A 23,007-nucleotide genomic window follows, 5' to 3' on the forward strand; every position below is an offset into this window, starting at 1 on the left:
TTTGTACTTGAAACATTTAGTTCATTGCCAAGGAAACATTAAACTTTTACATCTTCCATCTAATATTTATATATTTTTATTTCAACTTTAAAACAATTAATTAAGCTAATCTGTGAAATAAATTAGACAGGCATGCAAAAAACATACAGCACTGATTGTAAGGGTTACTTTCAATTTAATGAACAAAAGAGGTCTAAATAATGCCTTGGCAGCATATATTACCAATTCACACAGGACTAGTGACATGACATCAGGTCAAAACAGTTTATTTTGTATTTATATGTCTTGAGGGTGTGTCTTAATTTGTGCCAGTCAAACACAAGTAAAGTAACAACTCAAAAATTCTAGGCTACAGAACAGATCTGGAGTTTCCCCTTTTCAAACAGGAAAGACAAGCTCATGACACTATAAAAGGGCCGTCTCGAACAACCTGCCCTGAGAAAGAAGAGATCTGTAGCGCTGAACACAGAGGAATATTTTTACAAGACTTTTATTGACGCTCGAAGGACAGAAGAACTGCGAACAGCTACAGAGTCTGTTTACCCAGCAATAATTCACTGCTTTCCAAATCAATCAGGTATTGAATACATTTTTTAAATGTTTAAACATTTATTTTGTGTGTGTGTGTGTGTGTTGTGTAATTTTTGTTTATTAGAGTAATCGGGTTAAAGTGCTTTGTAAGTAATGCTAAAAATTAATAACTAAATCTACATGTTGGATAAATAATCCAGTGGTTACAAGTCCATCGAAGTCAAATTGACCATTTCATTGTTTATACATTTTACAGGCAGCACCAAAATGGCAGTACAACATATCTTTACTGTTCAGAACCGTGAGCGAATCCAGGCAGTGGAGAGCACCTTCGGCCGACCCGGAAAGATGCTTCTCAAACCGGGGCGTATTCTGGTGGGAGAGGGCTACTTGTCAAAGCTGTGCAGACGTGGACCCAAACCCAAAGCGTTCTTCCTCTTCAATGACATTTTGGTCTATGGTAGAATCATGGTGCCCGGTCGCTGGAACAGTAAGCTGAAGATCATTCCTTTGGAGGATGTGCAGCAGGAAGATCTGGAAGATGGAGTGGCCATGCCCAACCAATGGCTCATCCGCACGCCACGCAAGTCTTTCTACGTGTCGGCGGCCTCGCCTGATGAAAAGAACGCATGGATGGGACGCATTGAGCAGTACAAGTCCCTCCTAGTGCAAGCCAAGGGCCTCCCTGCTGACAAAGCTGTACAGAACTTTGCTGCCACCTGGATCCCTGACATGGCATCAGCCATCTGTATGCGCTGCTCAAAGCGATTTAACGTTGCCAATCGGAGGCACCACTGCCGGAGATGCGGTTATATAGTATGTAGAGCTTGCTCAAAGAGCCGGGCCTTGATACCAAACATCTCCTCCAGACCGGTCAGAATTTGCCGGGCCTGTGTGAGCAGCGTTCATGAGGGAAAAGAGCAAGGAAAGCAGAGAGCTAAGGGTAAGCACTGGAAGAAGAACTCCGTAGAGGACACGCCAACGCTACATGAGTATGAGACGTCGAGTGATGACGAGTCCTGTGAGCAGGGCTACCAGGTGCCCACCAAGTGGTTCAAGAGCCCAGAGGATGAGGATTACTCCCCATACTGCTACATAAAGCCCGAGCACATGAATCCTCCCGTCAGTGAACTCTGAACCTGACAGATGTGATGAAGTGCTATTATGAACTATGCTGAAACTCGTCAAGAAACTGAAACTGACCTCTCCCAAGAACAGAAGCACAGAGACAAAAGATTAATAGCAGTAATTATAAAGTATTTTGCACTAATGCATTTGAGTCACTTCTATGACTTCTGTTTTGCACATGTATTTGTATTTATATTTGTATGTAAGTATATGTATATTATAACTTTATTGTATAAGAGATATTTGTATTATAGCTTGTATAGTATTAAGGGAACAATGTGACTTTTGCAATCAATACAATAAATAAACATTATCATAAAATACTTTGGCGACTGTATTAAACACACACATACACATGTTGACATTATACTCTATATATTACATCATCTTACCCTGGAATTAAATTACAAAATAGACACAGAGACAATAGAGATTATTTAAATTGTTATTAATGGAAATAAATGGATTAATCATTGATAATCAGTAGTCTATCTTGTTTTTGAGGAAATACCAAGTGACACACATGACTGATCATGCATATTTAATAAATCCCATCATTTACAAGGTTTTAACATTCAGTGACTTTGGATACAAAGAGGAAGAACTCCGTTTTGAGAGTTTCGCTTAAGCAAGCTATAATTGAAAAGTTAAAATTGAATGACGTATTACAAAGTGCTTGACCAATTTTTTTATATACAGTTTTTTTACAGATTTAAAAACTGAGGGGATATTGTGCAGAGCTGAAATATCATAACAAATGACCGAGTAAATCATATTTACAAGTGTAACTCTTAAGTCAAGATGAAACATGAAGGAAACATTATTGTAATGTATCTAATGTAATATCTATTATAACAGAGAGAGAGAGAGAGAGAGAGAGAGAGAGATCAGTGAGCGGAAAGCAAAAAGGGTGTTAATCACTCAACTTTCTGCTTCACATGTAGTTTTGATAACATATAGATGACCACATGAGTAACAGAAATTAGCATTTTTCATTAGTTTGACTTTAGATTTAGTTATTTGGGTTTAATGTTCGTAATATAACTCTTTTGTTAAAGTTACTTCAGTGTAATGTTTCTTATATTAGTCTGATATTAGTATGCAACATTTCACAAGTGCACATGAAGGCAGCACATGAAAAACTGTTCTTCAGAAGGATACGGTTCTAAATAGAACTAAAGAACTATATTGTTTTAGGGTATACTGATTGAACAAGTCAAATTATCTGTGGCTAACAAAACAAAAATAACATTTATCTCTTTTAAAAAATCACTTAGTCTCGGGCAATTACTCTGAAACTTATCAGAGGAAGCATCAGTTCAGCATAATTTTACCAAGGTAAGAGAGCTGAAGAGTAAAACACTCCGAAATGAGATGAAATATGCACATAGAGGCTGAAACTGTTTTCCACTCTCGTGAGAACGGCACACAATGCATATGGCAGCAGGAAGAACATCAACAACTCTTAAAAACTTCTCTTTTGCAAAATGCCTAACTGTGTAACTGGGCACACTGTGTAAACATGTTTTTTACACTAACAAAACCAGTTCAGCAGCTGAGATCAACTTTCACATACTTCACTTGTTCCTATTATTAGACAGATGGAAATAGCTCTGGAAACCCACACATTGTGTTGAAACACAACCCACTGGATCTGAGACCCATTACCAAAGAAAAAAAAAGAAGCTAAGTTCATTCTAAAGTTTGAAAACCACTTTGAAAGATTAAATACAAAATGAATGTGACTATAAATGCAAATGTTTCAGGGTTGTTGCTTTTAAAGGCATAGTTGAACCAAATATAAAAATTATGTTATAATTTACTCTCATGTTGTTACAAACCTGTATGAACAAACCAGCAGGACACAACAGAAGAATTTTTTATCAATGTTGTAACCAAACCGTTTTGGGGACCACTGACTTACAAAGGTAACACTTTAGAATAGGTAACACCTAATAGTTGCTTATTAGCATGCATATTACTAGAAAATTAGCCATGTATTAGTGCTAATTAAGAACATATTAATGCCCTGTTCTACTTGACCTTATTCTACATCCCTAATCTTACCCAATACCTAAACCTAACAACTACCTTACTAACTATTAATAAGCAACAAATTAAAAACGTATTGAGAGAAATGTCGTAGTTAATAGTTAACAAGTGTTACCTATTCTAAAGTGTTACCTTGAACTATTTTTAAGGTCATCGAGTGTTTCAGTATCTGAAAGGGTTTTATGTCTTTTCATGCTGCTGTTTTTCATGTTTACTGCTAGAAAACATGCAATGTCCTATGCAAGGGACAGTCGGCAAAGACATCTTGATATGAGGAAGTTACGTTTTTCTTGGCAAAAAAACAACATTATACAACCTTGACAGCACTCTTGTTGTAAAACTAAATCATAATTAACTGCATTCATCTTTTCACAGTTTGAAGTATTTCATTTGATCAATTGGTGTTAACTATATTGGTAGTGTGTTTTTTTTAGTGTAGCTTATAACCTCAAAGAGGCTATTCTAATAGTTTGTTTTCTGCTTTCCAGCAAACCACATGAACTGCACTCTACCACGAATCATGTGACAGAGTACAGTTCAGAAAGAGTGTGGCACTGCGGTTTAATGGCCAGCCACTTCTCATTTCAAAGAAATGTGATAAAAAAATAAAAAATAAATACAAAAAAAATTTAAATGAAATCATTATCAGACTTTATAATATCAACTTAGCTTTCTATTAGCTTGATAACAGCCTCTATTTCTTACACATTCGTGAAGAAATATTTCCAGTTTACTACAACATTAGCAAGCTCAAATTATGATGTGATTCATGTGGCCTATCCAGTCCATGCTCCTCTTAAAGGGTTAGTTCATCCAAATATTAAAATTATGTAATTAATGTCTCACCCTCATGTCGTTCCAAACCCGTAAGACCTCCGTTCATCTTTGGAACACAGTTTAAGATATTTTAGATTTAGTACAAGAGCTCTCTGTCCCTCCATTGAAACTGTGTGTACGTTCTACTGTCCATGTCCAGAAAAGTAATAAAAACATCTTCAAAGTAGTCCATGTGACATCAGAGGGTCAGTTAGAATTTGTTGAAGCATAAAAAATACATTTTGGTCCAAAAATAACAAAAATTAATGTGAGCGCGTTCACGGCGCTGCTGACATGTTTTCTGGTGCGCCCAATAACAAAGATAACACCTCAACAGCGTCATACGTCAGCAGCGCCACTGCAGTGCTCACAACAAACCTGGAAGAGAAGACAATGCTGAATTAAGTCGTAATTAAAATTAAAATTACCAAAATGTATTTTCGATGCTTCAACAAATTCTAACTGACCTTCTGATGTCACATGGATGTCACACTAGTCTACACTAACCATTTGAAATCTCAATTTACATGACAAATCCAATCGTCATAAATGAGACTAATACTTTTATTCAGCAACGATGCATTAAATAAAAGTAAAGACATTTGAAATGTTCCATAAAAATTATGTTTCACATAAATACTGTTCTTCTGAATTTTCTATTCAGCAAAGAAACCTGAAAAAAGTTTTTTTTTTTTTTTTACAAAAATCTACTTTAATAAATTACACTTATTAAATACACAATATGAAATAAATGCAGCACTGATGAGCATAACAGACTTTCTGGAGGGAGAAGAATAAATAAATAATAATGTAAAAAAATATATATATATATATATATATATATATAAACCTTACCAATCCTAGTTTTGAACAGTAGTGTATATAAGGTGCCAGGTAAACATAAATACAACAATGTGGTCTATCTGGTTATTCCTGCAGTTATGAAATAATGCAGTGTTAATCATGTCACAATTAGAGTTATACAGTATTTTAACTTGTACTGTATTTAGTTTTTGCTTTAACTTGTCTCAGTGTTGTTGTTGTTGTTCCTCTTCTGGAACTCGAGCTGCATCGAACGCTTTGGGGAAATGCCTTTGGTAAGATCAACTCTGAATATTGTGTGCAATCTGTTCAATGGAAGGGCGTGACGTCACGGGCGGGGTGAGGTAGTGACCAGGAAGCTATAAAGGCACGTGCCATGAAGCTGACTTCAGCTTCTTGTCTTTCAGCAAGTGCTCTGTGCATGTCATACTGTCTTGTCAGTCTTATTTATTGTCGTTTGTCACTATTAGCTCCTTTAAGTAGCTTTAGTATGTCAAAGAGCAAAGCTAAGACTAGACATCTGAAGGGTGAATCCGGACCGCGTTTCAGATTGTGTGTTCCTCCCTGCTCAACAAAGCTAAACATTAGAGGCGGGGATACACACAGTCTGTGCATGGTCTGCCCGGGATCAAATCGCGCTGAGTATGATTTCACGTGCTCTTCGATCCCGGAGGGCTCTCTTCGAGAAGTGAGCCTTTGCCAGCGTTCCTTGCAATACCGGTCCCGCTTTCGCCGAGGCGGAGCGGTGCCGGCATTAGTTTGGTTCGCAGATCGTTCTGATGGAAGGAATGGAGACGGGCACGTCCTTATCTCCTTCCTTACCCATCAGATCTGCCCGATTCCTGGGTTCGGAAGCCCGAGTTTAGGTCCCACACCCCCCCCCCCCCCCTCGAGCATCGGGCTTGACGCTCTGCCTTTCTTTCTCCGAGGAGATTGACACAGAGGGCGTCAGCGAGCTTGTAGTTGCACAAACATAAAGTTGCATAAGCACCAGTATACAACAAACAATGTTATGCCTAGCATTATACGGCCAGCGTTAATGAGCAGCTATTTAATCTCCGAGGGGATTAACATTGTTTGTGTGACTAAGCTATTTGCGCGCTGTGGAAGCAACGCATGTATTACATAATTTTCAGTTTTGATGTGAATTTTTCCATACCCGACCGCTTGTCTGGTTGTTTAAACTCAATTTAATAAGGAGGAGTTAGTTCTATCACTTCAATGTGTACTTTATCACAATCTAGACCATTTTTACTTGTCTGATTGTTTGATTACATTAAATTCTGAGAAATTTAATGACTTTGAGAAGTTAATATATCCCTTCAATGTGTATTGTATCACAATCCAGACTGTGTTTACTTGTCTGATTGTTTGAGTGCTTTAAATTCTGAGTAATATAATGACTTTGAGAAGTCAATATGTCACTTAAATGTGTACTTTATCACAATCTAGACCGTGTTTACTTGTCTGTTTGTTGGATTGCATTAGATTCTGAGGAATCTAATGAACGTTATTTAACTCGTGAAGTTAGATGTACTGGAGGGACTGCTGGGCGGGAGCAGCCCCCTCCGCGTACAAACAGAGCGTTGTCAGCTTCTCAGCCTAATCCGATGGAGCCGTACTTCAGGCTGGGAGGTCCACGGCCAAGAAGTCATGACGCATTTTGATCACGACTACAGAGGGCGGCCCCTACTGGGGTAGAGTGGTGTCCACCTCATTACACTGGCTTCCAGTGATCACTGCTCTCAGTTATTTCCGCCCGTGAGCGTAGCGGAGCTGAGATGCTCGCCGCCCCTTCGGGGGCCTCTTACACCAGAAGTCTCAAGAGACTGATTCCCTTAGTACATTAGTTAGCAGCGTGGAAACTACTGCCAAATGTATCTCAATGGGTCCTGCACACAGTAGAAAGAGGCTATCTCATTCAGTTCGGCCATCCACCTCCGACATTCAATGGGGATACACTGACAGTAGTCAGCCCCCAGCAGGCTCTGGTGATGGAACAAAAAAGTGAATACCCTATTAAGGAAGGAGGCCATCGAGGTGGTCCATCCTCTAGACAGGGAGTCCGGGTTTTACATCCGGTTTTTCATAGTTCCAAAGAAGGATGGGGGGTTGTGTCTGATCTTAGACTTACGTCATCTAAACCTCTCAGTAATGTCACTGAAGTTCAAAATGCTCACTGTCAAACAGGTTGTAGTCAAATCATATCCGAGGACTGGTTTGTCACAATAGATCTCAAAGACGCATACCTCCATATATCCATCCTTCCACAACACAGGAAGTTTCTGAGGTTCGCTTTCGGGGGCAAAGCCTACCAATATCGAGTACTTCCCTTCGGCCTTGCACTCTCACCCCGCACGTTCACGAAATGTGTAGAAGCGGCTCTGGTTCCCCTCCATATGCAGGGCATCCGCATTCTGAACTATATCGACGATTGGTTGATTTTAGGTCAATCAGAGCAAATGGCGGTTCGACATCGAGATGTTGTTCTCGCACATATGGGGGAGCTGGGTTTGAGACTGAACGGCAAGAAGAGTGTACTTTCTCCAGTTCAGAGAACCACCTATCTAGACGTAGTGTGGTATTCAGCCACGATGCAGGCACGTCTGTCTCCTGCTCGGACTGAGTCAATCCTTACCTCAGTCAAGAGAGTCAGAGAAGGCCAGTCACTCACTGTCAAGCAGTTTCAGAGACTGTTAGGGCTTATGGCAGCTGCGTCCAACGTGATACATTTTGGCCTCCTGCACATGAGACCCCCACAGTGGTGGCTCAAGACTAAGGGATTTTCCCCGATGGAGAATCCATTACGAACTATCAAGGTCACATGGCGATGCCTTCGTGCCTTAGATATATGGAAGAAACCTTGGTTCTTGAATCAGGGCTCCGTGCTGGTCGCCGTGTAATGCTAGTGACAGACGCGTCCCTCACCGGTTGGGGTTCGGTCATGAGTGGCCACCCTGCCCGTGGTCTGTGGAGCGCTTGCCATCTGAAATGGCATACCAGTTGTCTAGAGATGCTAGCTGTGCATCGAGCATTGAAATATTTCCTCCCAGACCTGAGAGGTCACCATGTGTTGGTGCACACCGACAACACATTGGCGATCTCTTATATCAGTCACCAGAGAGATCTGCATTCACGACCCCTTGTACAAGCTGGTACACCAGATCCTTCTATGGTCCCAGGACAAACTCCTCTCGTTCGGAGCAGTGTATATTCCTGGGAGATTGACTGTGGGAGCAGACATACTGTCGAGACAGGGGCCGAGGCCCGGGGGGGCTTCACCCCGAGGTGGTGAAGTAGATATGGAGAGATTTTTGACCTCTTTGCGACTCAAGAGATATTGCAATGTTCCCTCTGTTTCTCTCTAGTTCATCCAGCTGCTCTGGGACTGGACGCTATGGTACAGACCAGGCTGAGGCTTCGTATGTACGCCTTTCCCCCTATCGCTCTGGTCCTGGGAGTTCTGGCGAGAGTACGCCGGGGCGGGGTCTGTCTTCTATTAGTAGCCCCGTTCCTTGCCGGGCCCAGTATGGCTCACAGATCTGATCTCTCTCCTCGATGGCTCTCCATGGGAGATTTTGATCAGGACAGATCTACTCTCTCAGGCGCAGGGCAAAATAATTCATCCTCGCCCGGAGTTGTGGAAGTTGGGGGTGTGGGGCGTACAGTTCATAGCTTCCAGTCTCTAAACCGAGGTTGTTGAGACAAACCCCCCCCCCCCTCCAAACCAGAGCTACCTCTGCGAGGAAACTGTACGCCCTGAGGTGGAAGCTCTTTACCTCATGGTGCAGAAATCGCCAGCTTGACCCTGTTAACTGCCCAGTTGGTACAGTTCTTGAGTTTCTCCAAGCCAGGCTCTCTGCGGGGGTTAACTCACTCCACCTTAAAGGTGTACATGGCGGCCATAGCTGCTTACCACGTCCCTTTCAACGGTCAGTCAGTGGGTAGACACCACCTAGTTACACAGAGACCTCCAGTACGGTCCCGTTTTCCCCCCTGGGACTTGGTTGTGGTGTTAGAGGCTGTTTGTAAAGCTCCATTAGAGCCGATTCATGATATCTCAGATAGACATCTGACCCTTAAAACTGCCCTATTACAGGCTATTTCTTTTCTAAAGAGAGTTGGAGACCTTCAGGCCCTCTGAGGCCCCTACCTACTTAGACTTTTATGGCCAAAGCATTTTTATACCCTCGAGCGGGTTACATTCCTAAAGTTCCCTCTGTTACGCCACAACCCATAGTACTGTAGGCCTTCTGCCTTCCTCCCTTTCAGGAGCCAGACCAGGAGAAGCTAAACTGTATGTGTCCAGTTCGAGGATCTGGATCATACGTCCACAGAGCTGCCCTGTGGAGAAAATCAGACCAATTGCTTGTTTGCTATGGTCTTCCTAAAAAGGGTTTTCCTGCTTCTAAGCAGACCCTAAGTCGTTGGATAGTCGAGTCTATCAACGTCTCCTATGACTCCTCTGGTCTTCCACTTCCTTTGGGAGCCAAGGCTCACTCCACTCGGGGTATGGCTGCCTCTAAGGCCTTCTTAGCAGGTGTGTCCCTCTTGGACATCTGCAATGCTGCGGGATGGTACACTCCCTCTACATTTGCCAGATTCTACAATCGCGATATACGAGCCGCTCCTGGCTCTTCTGTCCTCTTGCCTTAGCTGTGCTCTTCTGATACACAGTAGGCAGGGGCTTGGGAGTCTGGCAGAATTGGCACATTATTCCCCAAAGCGTTCGAAGCAGCTCGAGTTCCTGAAGAGGAACGCCTCTAGGTTACGAATGTAACCCTAGTTCCTCGAAGGAACGAGATGCTGCGTCACATAGCCATACTCCTGACACCCCTGCCGGCGCTTGCTTCCCTACTCGAAGCTGAAGTCAGCTGCGTGGCACGTGCCTTTATAGCTTCCTGGTCGCTATGTCACCCCGTCCGTGACGTCACACCCTTCCATTGAACAGATTGCACACAATATTCAGAGTTGATCTTGCCAAAGGCGTTTCCCCAAAGCGTTCGACGCAGCGTCTTGTTCCTTCGAGGAACTAGGGTTACATTGGTAACCTAGAGGCGTTTTATCCATATACTGGAAAGTTACATGTGGTGCGAGTAAATGATGAAATTTAATTTTGCACTGTACTATCCCTTTAACTTTACTTAAATGGTTAACAGTAATACTGGTAAACTGAACTGAAATAGAGATGTAGTAAAAGGAGTGAACCAACACCTTCATATGTAACTCCTGGGAAATGTCTGAAGGAAGACGTTACTAAAGGTGGAACGGAGTCCAATGCTTAATTGAACAGTTCTGGTCTGGACTCATCAGAAAAAACAACTTTAATATCCCTTTGGCAAGCAGAGTGTTTGTTTTTCATGTATTTCTTTGGCATGATATTGTTGATTCATTTTAATAATATTAAATGTTTTGTTAATGCAGTGGATATTTGTTTTTGTGAATGTTGGTTGAGTTTATTTTTCTTTCGTTCATGTTTGTTTCTTTATTTGTTTTCTCTGTAGTTGTATGAGCCATGATGTTGTGATGCTATTGTTATTGTGCTATGAAGTCAATTACTGGGTAAACGTGGTGTTGTGATGCAGTGGAGAGAATTTGATGATGCAATTTTTTTCCCATTCTTCACCTTGGCTCTGAGCTGTTTTCTCATAAAAGTTGTTAAAATATCAAGTACTTTCATTTCTAGAGAGTAATTACTCATCACTGACTAAATGAGTTCAGACAGGTTATCCCATGCCAGATTGCACAGTTCTTCCATCAGCACAGAGTACAGTTTATCCCTCTGTTGAAGAGACATCTCATTTTTTATCATCTGATAAAGAGGACAGAATTTTTCTCAAGTCATCCACCATCCCACAGCACTTCTCAAAGTACAACCTTCATATTACAATAGGAGATCAAGAACAAAGAAACAAACTGCTAAATATGTACGTGGTAAACTAAATATACAATCCACAATTATTAACTGATAAAATAAGGTGTTTTCTTCACTTAAAATTTAAAGTTGTTCATATCATAAGTTGCCGAAACCTGAATTTCCCATATTTTCTACATAGTTCAGTCGAAGTGTATAAATAGCCTATTTAAACCACACTTTAAAAATGTTTTTTTTATTATTTATTTATTTATTTTCACTTTCAGTAAAGAGTTCTTAAAATAACTATTATTTTTTCATTGTGTGAAGTACATTTTAAAAATCTCAACAACTTCTTTTCCACTAAAGACCCTTTTGTGCAATGGAAAGGTTCCATGGATGTTAAAGGTTCTTCATGGAACCATACAGTACATGCCAGTAAAGAACCTTTTTGTGTTTGCTTAGTTTTTATTACAAAAAATTTCAACATACTGGCTTGGCTTCAGAGAACAAGCCATTCAGTTGTTTATAGAAGATATTATAGCACCACTATGTGGTTAAGAAGTGAATTGGGTCAAATTTTGTAAATGACAAGAAATAAAACATAAGCGTATGCACCAATAAATATACTGGGTGGACCTTGGAGTAGCCTCTGTGAAAAGCCACTCCCCAAGCAGCAGCAACTCTTTTGGCTCAGTTTTTTTACAGCTGCTTCAATCTGGCTATTTTCTGATATCTTACAGTAGAGCACCATTACATCATCTATTTGATGGAGCACAGACCTTTGGAGGGGCAGATGAGAAATAGCGGTCTGAGGTCTGGGGGGGTTGTGGTGGTAGAGATTCCTCCTCAGCCAATATATTGGTTTTGGGTCCCTTAGGCTGGACCAAATGGTCACTTTTCACATAAAGTCAGGGATTATAGAGGGAGGGGCTTGAGCTGCCCCCGGACCCCTGTTGTGCACGGCACTGGACTTCATTGTGTTGTGTTTTCAAACACTGCCTGATGAGGAGAAACATGAATCAAAATTTGGTTCAACCATGCCTGTAATGGCAACAGTCCTGAAATGTTTCAGACAAACAAACAAACACACACACACACACACACACACACACACACACACACACAATAAACGGCAATTCCCTAAATATTTTTAATGTTCCACAGAAAAAAAGAAAGTAATGTAGGTTTAAAATGACCTGGGTAAAACAATGACAGAATTTTTTTTTTGTTTTTTTTACAATTTTTTAAGGTCATCGAGTGCATGTGTATCTGAAAGGTTTTTATGTCTTCTTATGCTGCTGTTTTTTTTTTCGTGTTTACTGCTAAAAAACATGCAATGTCCTATGCAGGGGACAGTCAGCAAATACAGTACATCTTGATATGGGGAAGTTACGTTTTTCTTGGCAACCAACCAACATTATACAACCTTGACAGTACTCTTGTTGTAAAACTAAATCATAATTCACTGCATTCTTCTTTTCACTGCTTAAAGTATTTAATTTAATTTAGTTTTGCACTGTACTATCCCTTTAACTGTACTGAAATGGCTCATTAGAATGAATCATAAGATTAATTACTCATTTATTTTAAGTATTTTCAACATTGAAATATTTTAAACATGTTGAGGTTCACAGAAATACTACGTGGCTCTGGTAAACTGAACTGAAATAGAGGTGTAAGAAAGGAGTCAACCATAACACCTTCATATGTAACTCCTGGGAAATGTCTGAAGAAAGACGTTACTAAAGGTGGAATGGAGTCCAATGCTTAATTGAACAGTTCTGGTCTGGACTCATCAGAAAAGAGAGTATCTCCTGAATATCTCAAAACGACAGAACTCATTATCAAGAATGACATGCTGCCAAGGAAACAGTTATAGGTTGGGTTGTTGAGGTCATTCAATGATTCATTGATGCAGGTAAATCTCTTGCATTACACAATAGGTTTAAAACAATGTTTAAATTATTTTATATGTATTATGTGTTGAAAAAGAACATTGAAATTTGAAATCGTGATTTGGTGGGAGTTTAATGACCTTCTCCTTTAACTCGCTCTGCTTGGTGTCACTACTAGAGTGAAGGTGAAAGTAGAGCAAGAGTAGTCCACATTTGTTCTTGTTACATGTACAGCTCAGGAGGATGGTTTGAGCTTTCAACTTTAGTATCCTTTTGGCAAGCAGAGTGTTTGTTTTTCATGTATTTCTTTGGTATGATATTGTTAAATCAATTTTATAATATTAATTATGTTTTGTTATTGCAGTGAATGTTTGTTTTTGTGAATGCTGGTTGAGTTTATTTTTCTTTAGTTTATGTTTGTTTCTTTTTTCGTTTTACATCCCAAGATGTTGTGATTTGATTGTTATTGTGCTATGAAGTCAATTACTGTGTGAACACGGTGTTAAGATGCAATGTAGAAAGTTCGCAAAAACAAAACAAACAAAAAAAACCCACAGAGAGAGAAAATACTTCAGTAATTAAGTTTATTCCAGAGTAAATAAATCAAAGTCAATCATCAAAACTCCTCCATTATTGGATGCTGAAGGGCTGCTATAAGTGTTTATAATAAAGAAAAATAAAATAATTCACTTTTTTTTTTTAGAAACAACAAAACCTCAAAAGCTCTTCAGATAGTCAAACTAGACTAAGCAGAGGGCTGTTTCATAAAACAAGTTTACCAAATAAGCCAGGTGTATTTCAGTTAGTCTGATTTATTTTGAAACAAAACATACGATAAAAAAAGTCAGACTAAATTATATAAACCTGGCTTATTTGGTAAACTTGTTTTATGAAACCCCCAGGTGAAATTATAAGATGCTATTTTTTTCCATACTTCACTTTGGCTCTGAGCTGCTCTTTGGCAAAAGACTCTAAAATATCAAGTATTTGCTTCTTTAGAGAGGGATTATTTATCACTGACAAAATAAGTTCAGACACATTATCCCATGCCAGATTTTTCAGATTGTTAATGATCTCAGAGTACAGTTTCTCCTTCTGTTTAGGAGACATCTCCATTATGATCTGATGAAGAGGACGGAATTGGTCTTTACTTATCCACCATCCCACAGCACTTCCCAAAGTACCACCTGCATATGACAATAGAAGATCAAGAACAAAGAAACTGCTAAAGATGCATTGGGTCACTAAATATACCATCCACAATTATTAATTGATCCAATAATTTGTTTTTTTTTCACGTCAAATTTAAAGTTGATAATATCAAGCTAGCAAGTTGCCTAAACACTGGATTCACTGATGAATTTCTCATATTTTCTGCATAGTTCAATCGAAATGTATTAACATTTAAACAACACTTTAGAAATGAAGGTTCCAAAAAAGTGTTTTATTTATTTATTTATTTATTTTGATGATATTATAGCACCACTCTGTGGTTAAGAAGTGAAGTGGGTCAAAGTCTGTAAAATAAATAAAACATAAGTGTCCATACCAATAAATATACCGGGTGGGCCTCCGACTAGTCCTCCTATAAAAGCTCCTCCCGCAGCAGCTGCAGCTCCTCTTTTAGATTTTTTTACAGCCGCTTCAATCTGGGTATTCTTTGATATCTTACAGCAGAATTCGATTACATCATCCATCTGAGGGAGCACAGACCATTGGACCCTGGACAGAGGAGAAAAAGCGGCCTGGGGTCTGTGGGGATTGTGGTGATGAGTTTTCACCGGAGTCAGATAAATTGTATTGGGGTCTCTTGAGCTTGATCTTGGGCTTGGGCTTGGGCTTGGGCTCTTGGTCTGCTTATAGTTCACCGGACCACTCTTGTGCATGACACTGGACTTCATTGTGTTGTATGTTCAAACACTGCCTGAGGAGGAGAAACATGAATCAAAGAGCTGACTATTCATTAATGTAAGAAGATTTAACACTACACAGTATCATAGACTCGTAAATGGTTTATATCCAACAAATAGTCTTTAACTACAACAAACTAAATAAAGTCAAAGCTGAACAAGTTGAAGCTTAGGCTACATAAAAAAGGTAAAGTAAAATTTAGCTTTTGCAATATTTAGTTTTGGTTTGTAAACTACATTACAGCTTTAATATAACTCAAACTTTAGCTTACAGTACAGTACCTCTTTAGCTGAAGTTACTCCTGGTTTGAGAAATCTGCAAGAAGCAGCAGATATTTCAGCCTGGACAATTGGGCGGTGCAATATATGTCACTCTGCCCACGACCAATTCAATTGTATTATGAAACAGCAAAAAGCTTTACGAAGCACCAAAACTTTGTCCTCTACTGTTTCGTAATTTTTTTCTTTTCTTTTCAGGAAGCTTTTCAAGACGTGGTACACTAATGATATCTTGTGGTCAAAGGTGGAAAAAGTGCCTTTGCAGCCCAGACGTCCCATTTTTTAATCATTTCATGTATAAACCAATTGTTTCAGAAAACCATATAAAGTTAAAAGCAGTTAAAAATAAAAATTTCATTGTACTTTTTCAAAGTATGAATAAATGAGTCTTTGAAAAAAAAAAAAAACTAAGCATGGCTAAAGTAGCCATATATTATCAAAATAAATGAATATCATTGTGGAAAGGTCATTTAAAATGGAATTAATACAAAAAGACAAAACATGCACAAAGCTACACATGTAAATATATTAGGCTCATTTGAGATTAGCAAAATCTGCACAGAACCGATCACTGGTGATCACCACAAGATGCATGTCGGTTAGAAATGTGTCTGAGGGTGGCCCTGGCCCTGTCCCAAATGGCACACAAAACCATCACAGTCTTCCTCTAGGTCCGCACTTTCATGACCCCAGCCCAGGTTAAAGAAAGCACACTTACAAAATGTACTTAAAGTGCTCTATTTTCGCACACTAATTTTGTACTTAATATACTAACATGATTCTTTAGTACTTGCTATTTTGGAACTCCATGAATATAAACTAAAATGACACAGCGGATGATAAGAGCCATTTATTCATTTTTTATTTAAGCTCCATCAGATGAGGCATGTTCGGAACATTCTCTTGCCGTGAGTTTACTGTTGCTGTCAGGAACTTTTTTTTTATTGTGTGGTAACCATTTTATAACTTTGCATCTTGCCTAACAATGGCTTTCAGCTGTGATTTATTCACGATACAGCACGGTCTCTCGTACCTTATTGCTTACATATATATAACAAAAGTTATGGCTATCTGAACTTTGAATTTTGAGAAAAACAGGTTTAAAGTGAGGCAATGATAACAGAAACACAAGTAGGCTAGTAAAAGTCTCTAGTAAAAGTCAGTTACAAAATGACCCCAAGTAACACTTGACACTTGCAAACATTTGAACATTAAGTGTACATCTGTTCATAAAACATCACAGATTACATCATGCAGGATATCTACAATTATTCTTTTCTCTGGACTTATTACATAACTAAACTCAGTTTGGGGTTGTAACTTCTAGAATTGTGTTCTAAACTTGTAGTTTTAGTTCATGCTGTCACCATTAGAACTAAACGAAAGTGATAGCGATATGAAAATGGTGGTCCCTTTAAGAACGAGTGTCAGGACTCAGGAGTGCTATGCTACTGCATCATTACACAAACAGACTAACGTTTTTCAGTTGTTTATCATGATGGGCATAGTCTCTGAACTTTTGATCACCCCTTGTATGTTTAGATAGTACGAATAGTGTACCTTGTAGTTTACATTTAGAAAAGCAAGCGCAGCGCACCTGTTATCACCTGTGCATACCAGAGGTGGGAGTAAGTCACAAGTATGTTTCAAGGCTTAACCTTCAAGTCTCAAGCAAGTACAAGTCAATTTTTGTGAAAATTAAGCAAGTCAAGTCAAGTCATAGATTGGGTCAAGCAAGTCACTGTCAAGTCATACAAATGTTTGATGATTTAACTGAATTTATATATTAAAATAACTTAAAACTACAATAGTTATGGACTATGGGATTTTTATTTGCAACCAAACAAATTGCAATATGCATTTCTACTCAAAAAGTGTCCACTTGTGTTCACATAAAATGGTTTCTATGACACCAAATGGCATTCTTCAAACAGGTGTCACCTTTATGGAACATGAACACAACATTAAATGTATACTCCCCCCCAAAATGAAAATTTTGTCATTAATCACTAACCCCTGTGTCGTCCCAAACCTGTAAAAGCTTCATTCGTCTTTGGAACACAATTTAAGATATTTTGGATGAAAACCGGTAGGCTTGTGACTGTCCCATAGGCTGCTAAGTAAGATACAGTCAAGGTCCAGAAAAGTATGAAAGACATTGTTAGAAATCTCCATCTGCCATCAGTAGTTCAACCATAACGTTATGAAGCAACGAGCATACTTTTTGTACACGAAGAAAACTATAATAATTACTTTATTCAACATGTCAATTAGGGGTAAGAAAAAAGATACACAAATGTCCTTTTAAGAGTACTGATCTCGTGACAAGCTGTTGTACACAAAAAGGTACAATTTTTTTTCTATCCCTGTCCCACCCAGTGGCGTAAATTACTCGGGGGACGTGTAATTCATACCAGGAAACTCCTAAGATGGACAAAAGCGTCAAGCTATGCTGTGTGAAAACAGTTGTTTTCACAGAAAAACAGACACCTTTGGAAACACGAACACATTAAACATACATCAAACAAGTAATCTCCAGCAAGTGATAAATAAAGTATATGAACAATGCAGTTCTATTACAGTATAGAAACTATTCTGCCTTATGTGAAAAAAAAATTGTAGTATATAAACAAATCTTTATTATTTGTTATTGTCCAGCAGTTATAGATTTCTAAGCCAATTCAAACCTTCAAATTATAGAAAATTTTAAGTTGCCTATACACTACCAATCAAAAGTTTTTGAACAGTAAGCTTGTTAATGCTTTTTTAAAGAAGTCTCTTCTGTTCACCAATCCTGCATTTATTTGATCCAAAGTACAGCAAAACAATAGAATTGTGAAATACTTTTACTAGCCTATTTCAAGAAAGTTCAGAAGAACAGCATTTATATGAAATAGAAATCTTTTGTAAAATGATGTCTTTATCATTAATATCATCAATTTAAAGAATCCTTGCTAAATAAAAGTATTAATTTCCATTTTTTTTTTTTTTTCAAAAAATAAACATTCAACTCTAAGCTTTTGAATGATATAGTGTATAATGTTGCAAATTTTATTTCAAATAAATGCTGATCTTTGGATCCTTCTATTCATCAGATAATACAAAAATGTTCTCATATGTTTTAAATATTGATAATCAGCAAATCAGAATATTAGAATGATTTCTGAAGGATGAGACACTGAAGACTGGAGTAATGATGCTGAAAATACAGCTTGGATCACAGGAATGAATTAAATTTTAAAATATATTAAAATAGAAAACAGTTATTTTAAATAGTAAAAATATTTCACAATACTACTGCTTTTGCTGTATTCTGGATCAAATAAATGCATGCTTGGTGAACAGAAGAGACTTCTTTAAAAACATACAAAAATTGTACTGTTATAAAACTGTTGACTGGCTATATAGATTACAGAAATTTTATATTGTAATGTTTTATATTATATTGTCATGGCAGCAATATATATATATATATATATATATATATATATATATATATATATATATATATATATATATATATATATATATATATATATATATATATATATATATATATATATATATATATGTAATTTCTGTCCCCCTCACTTCTGAAAAGGTGGCTACGCCCCTGGTCCCACCCCGTTGTAGCTTACTAACTACACTTTAAAATTACAATTGTTCAGAATGTGTAGTTTTTTAGTTTATATAAAAATAATAATAATAATTACAATTAAATTATATAAAAATTAATTGTTCAAAAATGTGCAACTGTTCAATAATTAAGTGTAGTATTTAAATATGAAAATATCTCATCATAAAAAATTATTTATGTCACTTTTACAAATAATACATATTAGTTTTATGAACAAATCTAAATGAACATAATTTTGAATCATGATTGTGTAGCTATTTTATGCAATGATGTGGTTTTGCGTAATCATCCAATAACATCACAATGTCATATAGAATCTTATAGCATCAGATGTTCAAGTGAATGAACAAGTGTTCCTGTAGCTCAGTTGGTAGAGCATTGCCTTATCAAGCGCAAGGTTGGGGCTTTGATTCCCCGAGAACACATGAAGTAAAAATTGATAGCCTGAATGCACTGTAAGTCGCATTGGATAATAGCATCTGCTAAATGCATAAATTTAAATAAACTTGCTTTTTACGGAAGTTCTAAGCGCCCATGCATTATAATTTTTTTTCTTCTTGTTTTCTTGTTATAACGACTTAATTTTCTCGTTATCTCGACATAACGAAAGTCGTTTTCTCGTTGTAACGACTTAATTTTCTCTAAGAAGTTACAAAACTGCGCCAGCAGGTAGCACTATAGACCTGAGTATAACTGATGGAGTGTTGTACACTGTCCACTTTACTGTACGCGGACCTTCCTCGTGATCGCTATAATTTGTGCAGTCTTGGTTATTACTGACATTTCATTAATTCATAAATGTTAAATTCTCGAATCAATATGATTATTTTTTGAAATAAGTTCTTGAGATGCATGAGTTTCACCAACGCGTTCTGGGTCAAAACCAAGGTTGACTTCATTGTATTCTGTTTGTACATGATTGTTAGTTAATAAGCGGAGATGTTCTGTGTATCTACAGTAGGACGGATTTAACGATTTGTGATGTGCTTCTTTTCCTTATTATTAATCTTTATTGTTAACCATATTGATGAGAAATGTGATGTATATGTAAAGTGCATAGGCTAATTTAATTCAGTTTTGTTCTATAATGTTGTAATCGTTTTTTTCTGCACACACACACACACACTACACGCTCTTTTCAAACAGAAGCTTGTTACGCCGCGCAAGATAAATCTGCCACAACATATAATGGCTACTAAAAATTACAAATAATATATAATTTAATTTTCACAAAGTTTAATCGAAGCAGCTCTAAAAGATCTTAGAATAGTTCTGCATCCTCCTGAAGGCGCTCTGTCTGTGTTCGCGGTGTTACCATTTAAACATGTTAATTACAAAAACAGAACGTTTGTTGTACTGTCTCTGGAAAAAATCAACAGTGATTGATCAGCCTTTATTTATGTAGCTACAGTATTGTAGACATTATTACTTAGGCGAAGCAAAATTTGCTGAAATATAGGCTACAATAAGAGCACCTGCATGGTTGTCCATCAGATGCCTGTCACTTGCTGTGTTCCAAACCTAAGTGCAAGGACTCCGAAGTGCGCATTTGAAGTGCGAATGCGTCACAGGAGCGCGACGAAAGGTGTCCAAAACTGAAGTGTGTGGACCATAGACATGTATAGAAAGGCTAGATAGCTTACCGGCGCTGAGAGCCAATGGGACCCGACGACGTCACACGGCGGCCATCTTAGGACAGGACCGCTCGTCCAGTTATAACATTAAAGTCTATTGTGCATGTAGTGCTGAAATAACTATATTTTGCTCAATTTTCAACCGATTTTCAAACGGCTTGGTGTGTCATAAACTTCAGGGATGCGGCTATTTAACTGCATACTTGTGAAAAATTATAGCCACGGAGTTTATTAAGAAAATAGTATATTAAGTAGACTAGACAGGTAAAGTACTAGGTATACCCATACACACACACAGTAATGATGTCAATATTTATAAGGTACATGAAACATGAAATAGTGCAATTTAGTTTATTACTAATATTTACATTATTAAATACATGTGTAAATTTATGTATAATATAAATCTGTCTCAAGTTGCCATTCTGTAAAATAAAGAGAAAAGAGATGGGTCTTTGTTTTTTGTTTTTTTACTTAGGTCCAAAGGCACACAATTAGAAAAAACTTACAAAAAAAAAATATACAAAATATACAAAAAAAAAAAAACATTAAGACACAATTGGACACAAAACTCTTTCCATCAATACAATATAATCAATACAGCTCCCTCCCTCTCCTCCTCTCATTTTCCACAAGCGTAATCAGAAGTTCTGTAAACAAAAAACCAACAAAGTAATCCAAATGTAAAGATGTTTTTAAGAAACCAAACCACTTGGAAATCATGTGTAACTCAAAGCTATGTTGAAACGAAAGACTAACCCTGCCTCTCCCACCAATTTACAATTGCTTGGTGACTCACTTACGACCTCTTCACTGCTAGCCAGCAAATAAATACAACCACATCCACAAAATGACATTTAGACAAAAGATTAGGTTGTCAAGAAACGTTGTTGGTCTCAGGAAACCTGTTAATAATTGAAAATGTCGACTGTGGTATCACTTTAGAGTAGAGGGCAGCTATGAAACACACAGCTACGCTGCAATGTTAAGCGTTTCTCAAAACGTGAAGCAACAATTTAAACATCGGCATCAGCACAAATCATAGCCACGTTAATAAGGTTTGTAATAAACCAAACCGTTTGTAAATCCGTCAAGAATTCAGCAAGTTACGAGCATTTTAGTTGGCGTATGTCACTCACCTTCCGTCCACAGCAGCAGGGAGCAGCAGCGCAGTCTCCTGACCTAAGATGGCCGCCAAGTGACGACACAGCTGACTCCGCCTTGAGCCATCTAGCCTTTGGGTGCTTCTCAATTCATATTTGTGCATCCTCGTTTCCTTTCCTCGCTTCCTTTCCTCGTGTCTTAGCTCCACCCTTTCAGGATGCGAGGGAAGGACGCAAGGAAAAGACGTGAGGATGGAGGACTTGAATCAAGTGAAATGATTTATCCTCGCTCCCTTCAGCGTTACTTCAAAGTGTCATCAGCTGTAATTAAAGGGATCTGCCCTTATGTTGTTAAAGTTTATTAATTAAGACATTCATAATAAATATTAATAAAGCAAGATGCCCTGTTTGAAATATATGACATGCATGGTTTATTTGAAGTGAAAAGGTAAAATATAAATAAAAATTGTTACAACAGATGTGAAGGGGGAGGAGAATTTATACGTGCGATAAAACGTTTAAGTCGATAAAATACTTCCGCATAGGATACACCTGTGTATCCTCGCTCATCTCTCCTCATGAAGCCTCCTCCCTCCTCGATCCTCGTCTCCTCGTGGTGCAATTAGGGAATTGAGATGTCCTTTAAGATGGCTGTGTTCGATCGGTTTCCGGGTCATAGGATGGAGGACGGAGGAGCGAGGAGACGAGTAGGGATATTGAGAAGCACCCTTTCTATACATGTCTATGGTGTGGACTCCGAAGTGCGGATGTGAAGTGCGATTGCATCACAGCGTCACGACGTAAGCTGTCCCAAAGTCAAAATGCGCACTTTCAAGGGCGCATTTGAAGTGCGAATGCATCACCGCGGCGCGACGAAGGCTGACGAATTTCGAAAGCGACTTGAAATGCGCCCTTCAATTCCCATGAAAATGAAGTGTACATCTATTCACACTTTGCACCCTACCATATCCCAGAATCACTTGCGTGCAAATGACGATGGTGGCAGGTGAGAGTTCTGTGGAGGACTTCACATTGATATGTAGGCTATTGTATTTCAATTCACTCAAATACCTAGCGAAAGTGTTAAAAGCCAGGATTTTTTTTTTTTTTTTTTTTTACATAAAGCCCACAAACAATAAGACAGCCGCTATATAAGAGTGTTTTTGAAGTGCTGTCTACAAATGTTTTAACCAAAATTTAGCACTGCAGTATTTTGTGTGCATGGCCTTGCTGTGTCATATTTTCTATTGGTAAGATTACAACCTGTCTTTATATTTTTCATAAGTGTTGCCATTTACTCTTGTTTTATTACTTTTCTGGAGCGAGTGAGCCTGCTGGGAAAT

At 38.2% G+C, this 23,007-nt stretch overlaps 1 protein-coding gene and 1 long non-coding RNA gene across 2 annotated transcripts; one reads left to right on the forward strand and one right to left on the reverse strand.

Annotated features, from left to right (window-relative positions):
* Nucleotides 1-415: 415 nt before the first annotated feature.
* Nucleotides 416-2,223, forward strand: LOC132123503 (pleckstrin homology domain-containing family F member 2-like). Its single transcript, XM_059534161.1, has 2 exons — nt 416-577; nt 788-2,223. The coding sequence occupies exon 2, from the start codon at nt 799-801 to the stop codon at nt 1,666-1,668; it is 870 nt and encodes a 289-aa protein (XP_059390144.1). The 5' UTR covers nt 416-577; nt 788-798; the 3' UTR covers nt 1,669-2,223.
* An 11,445-nt stretch (nt 2,224-13,668) lies between these two features.
* LOC132123525 (uncharacterized) lies at nt 13,669-14,870 on the reverse strand. The gene is made up of 2 exons (XR_009426529.1): nt 14,651-14,870; nt 13,669-14,288 (listed from the first exon to the last, which is right to left on the reverse strand). It is a non-coding gene; the product is annotated as an uncharacterized LOC132123525 (long non-coding RNA).
* Nucleotides 14,871-23,007: the final 8,137 nt, after the last annotated feature.

This window comes from Carassius carassius, chromosome 3, assembly GCF_963082965.1.
Source record: "Carassius carassius chromosome 3, fCarCar2.1, whole genome shotgun sequence".
Lineage (NCBI taxonomy): Eukaryota > Metazoa > Chordata > Actinopteri > Cypriniformes > Cyprinidae > Carassius > Carassius carassius.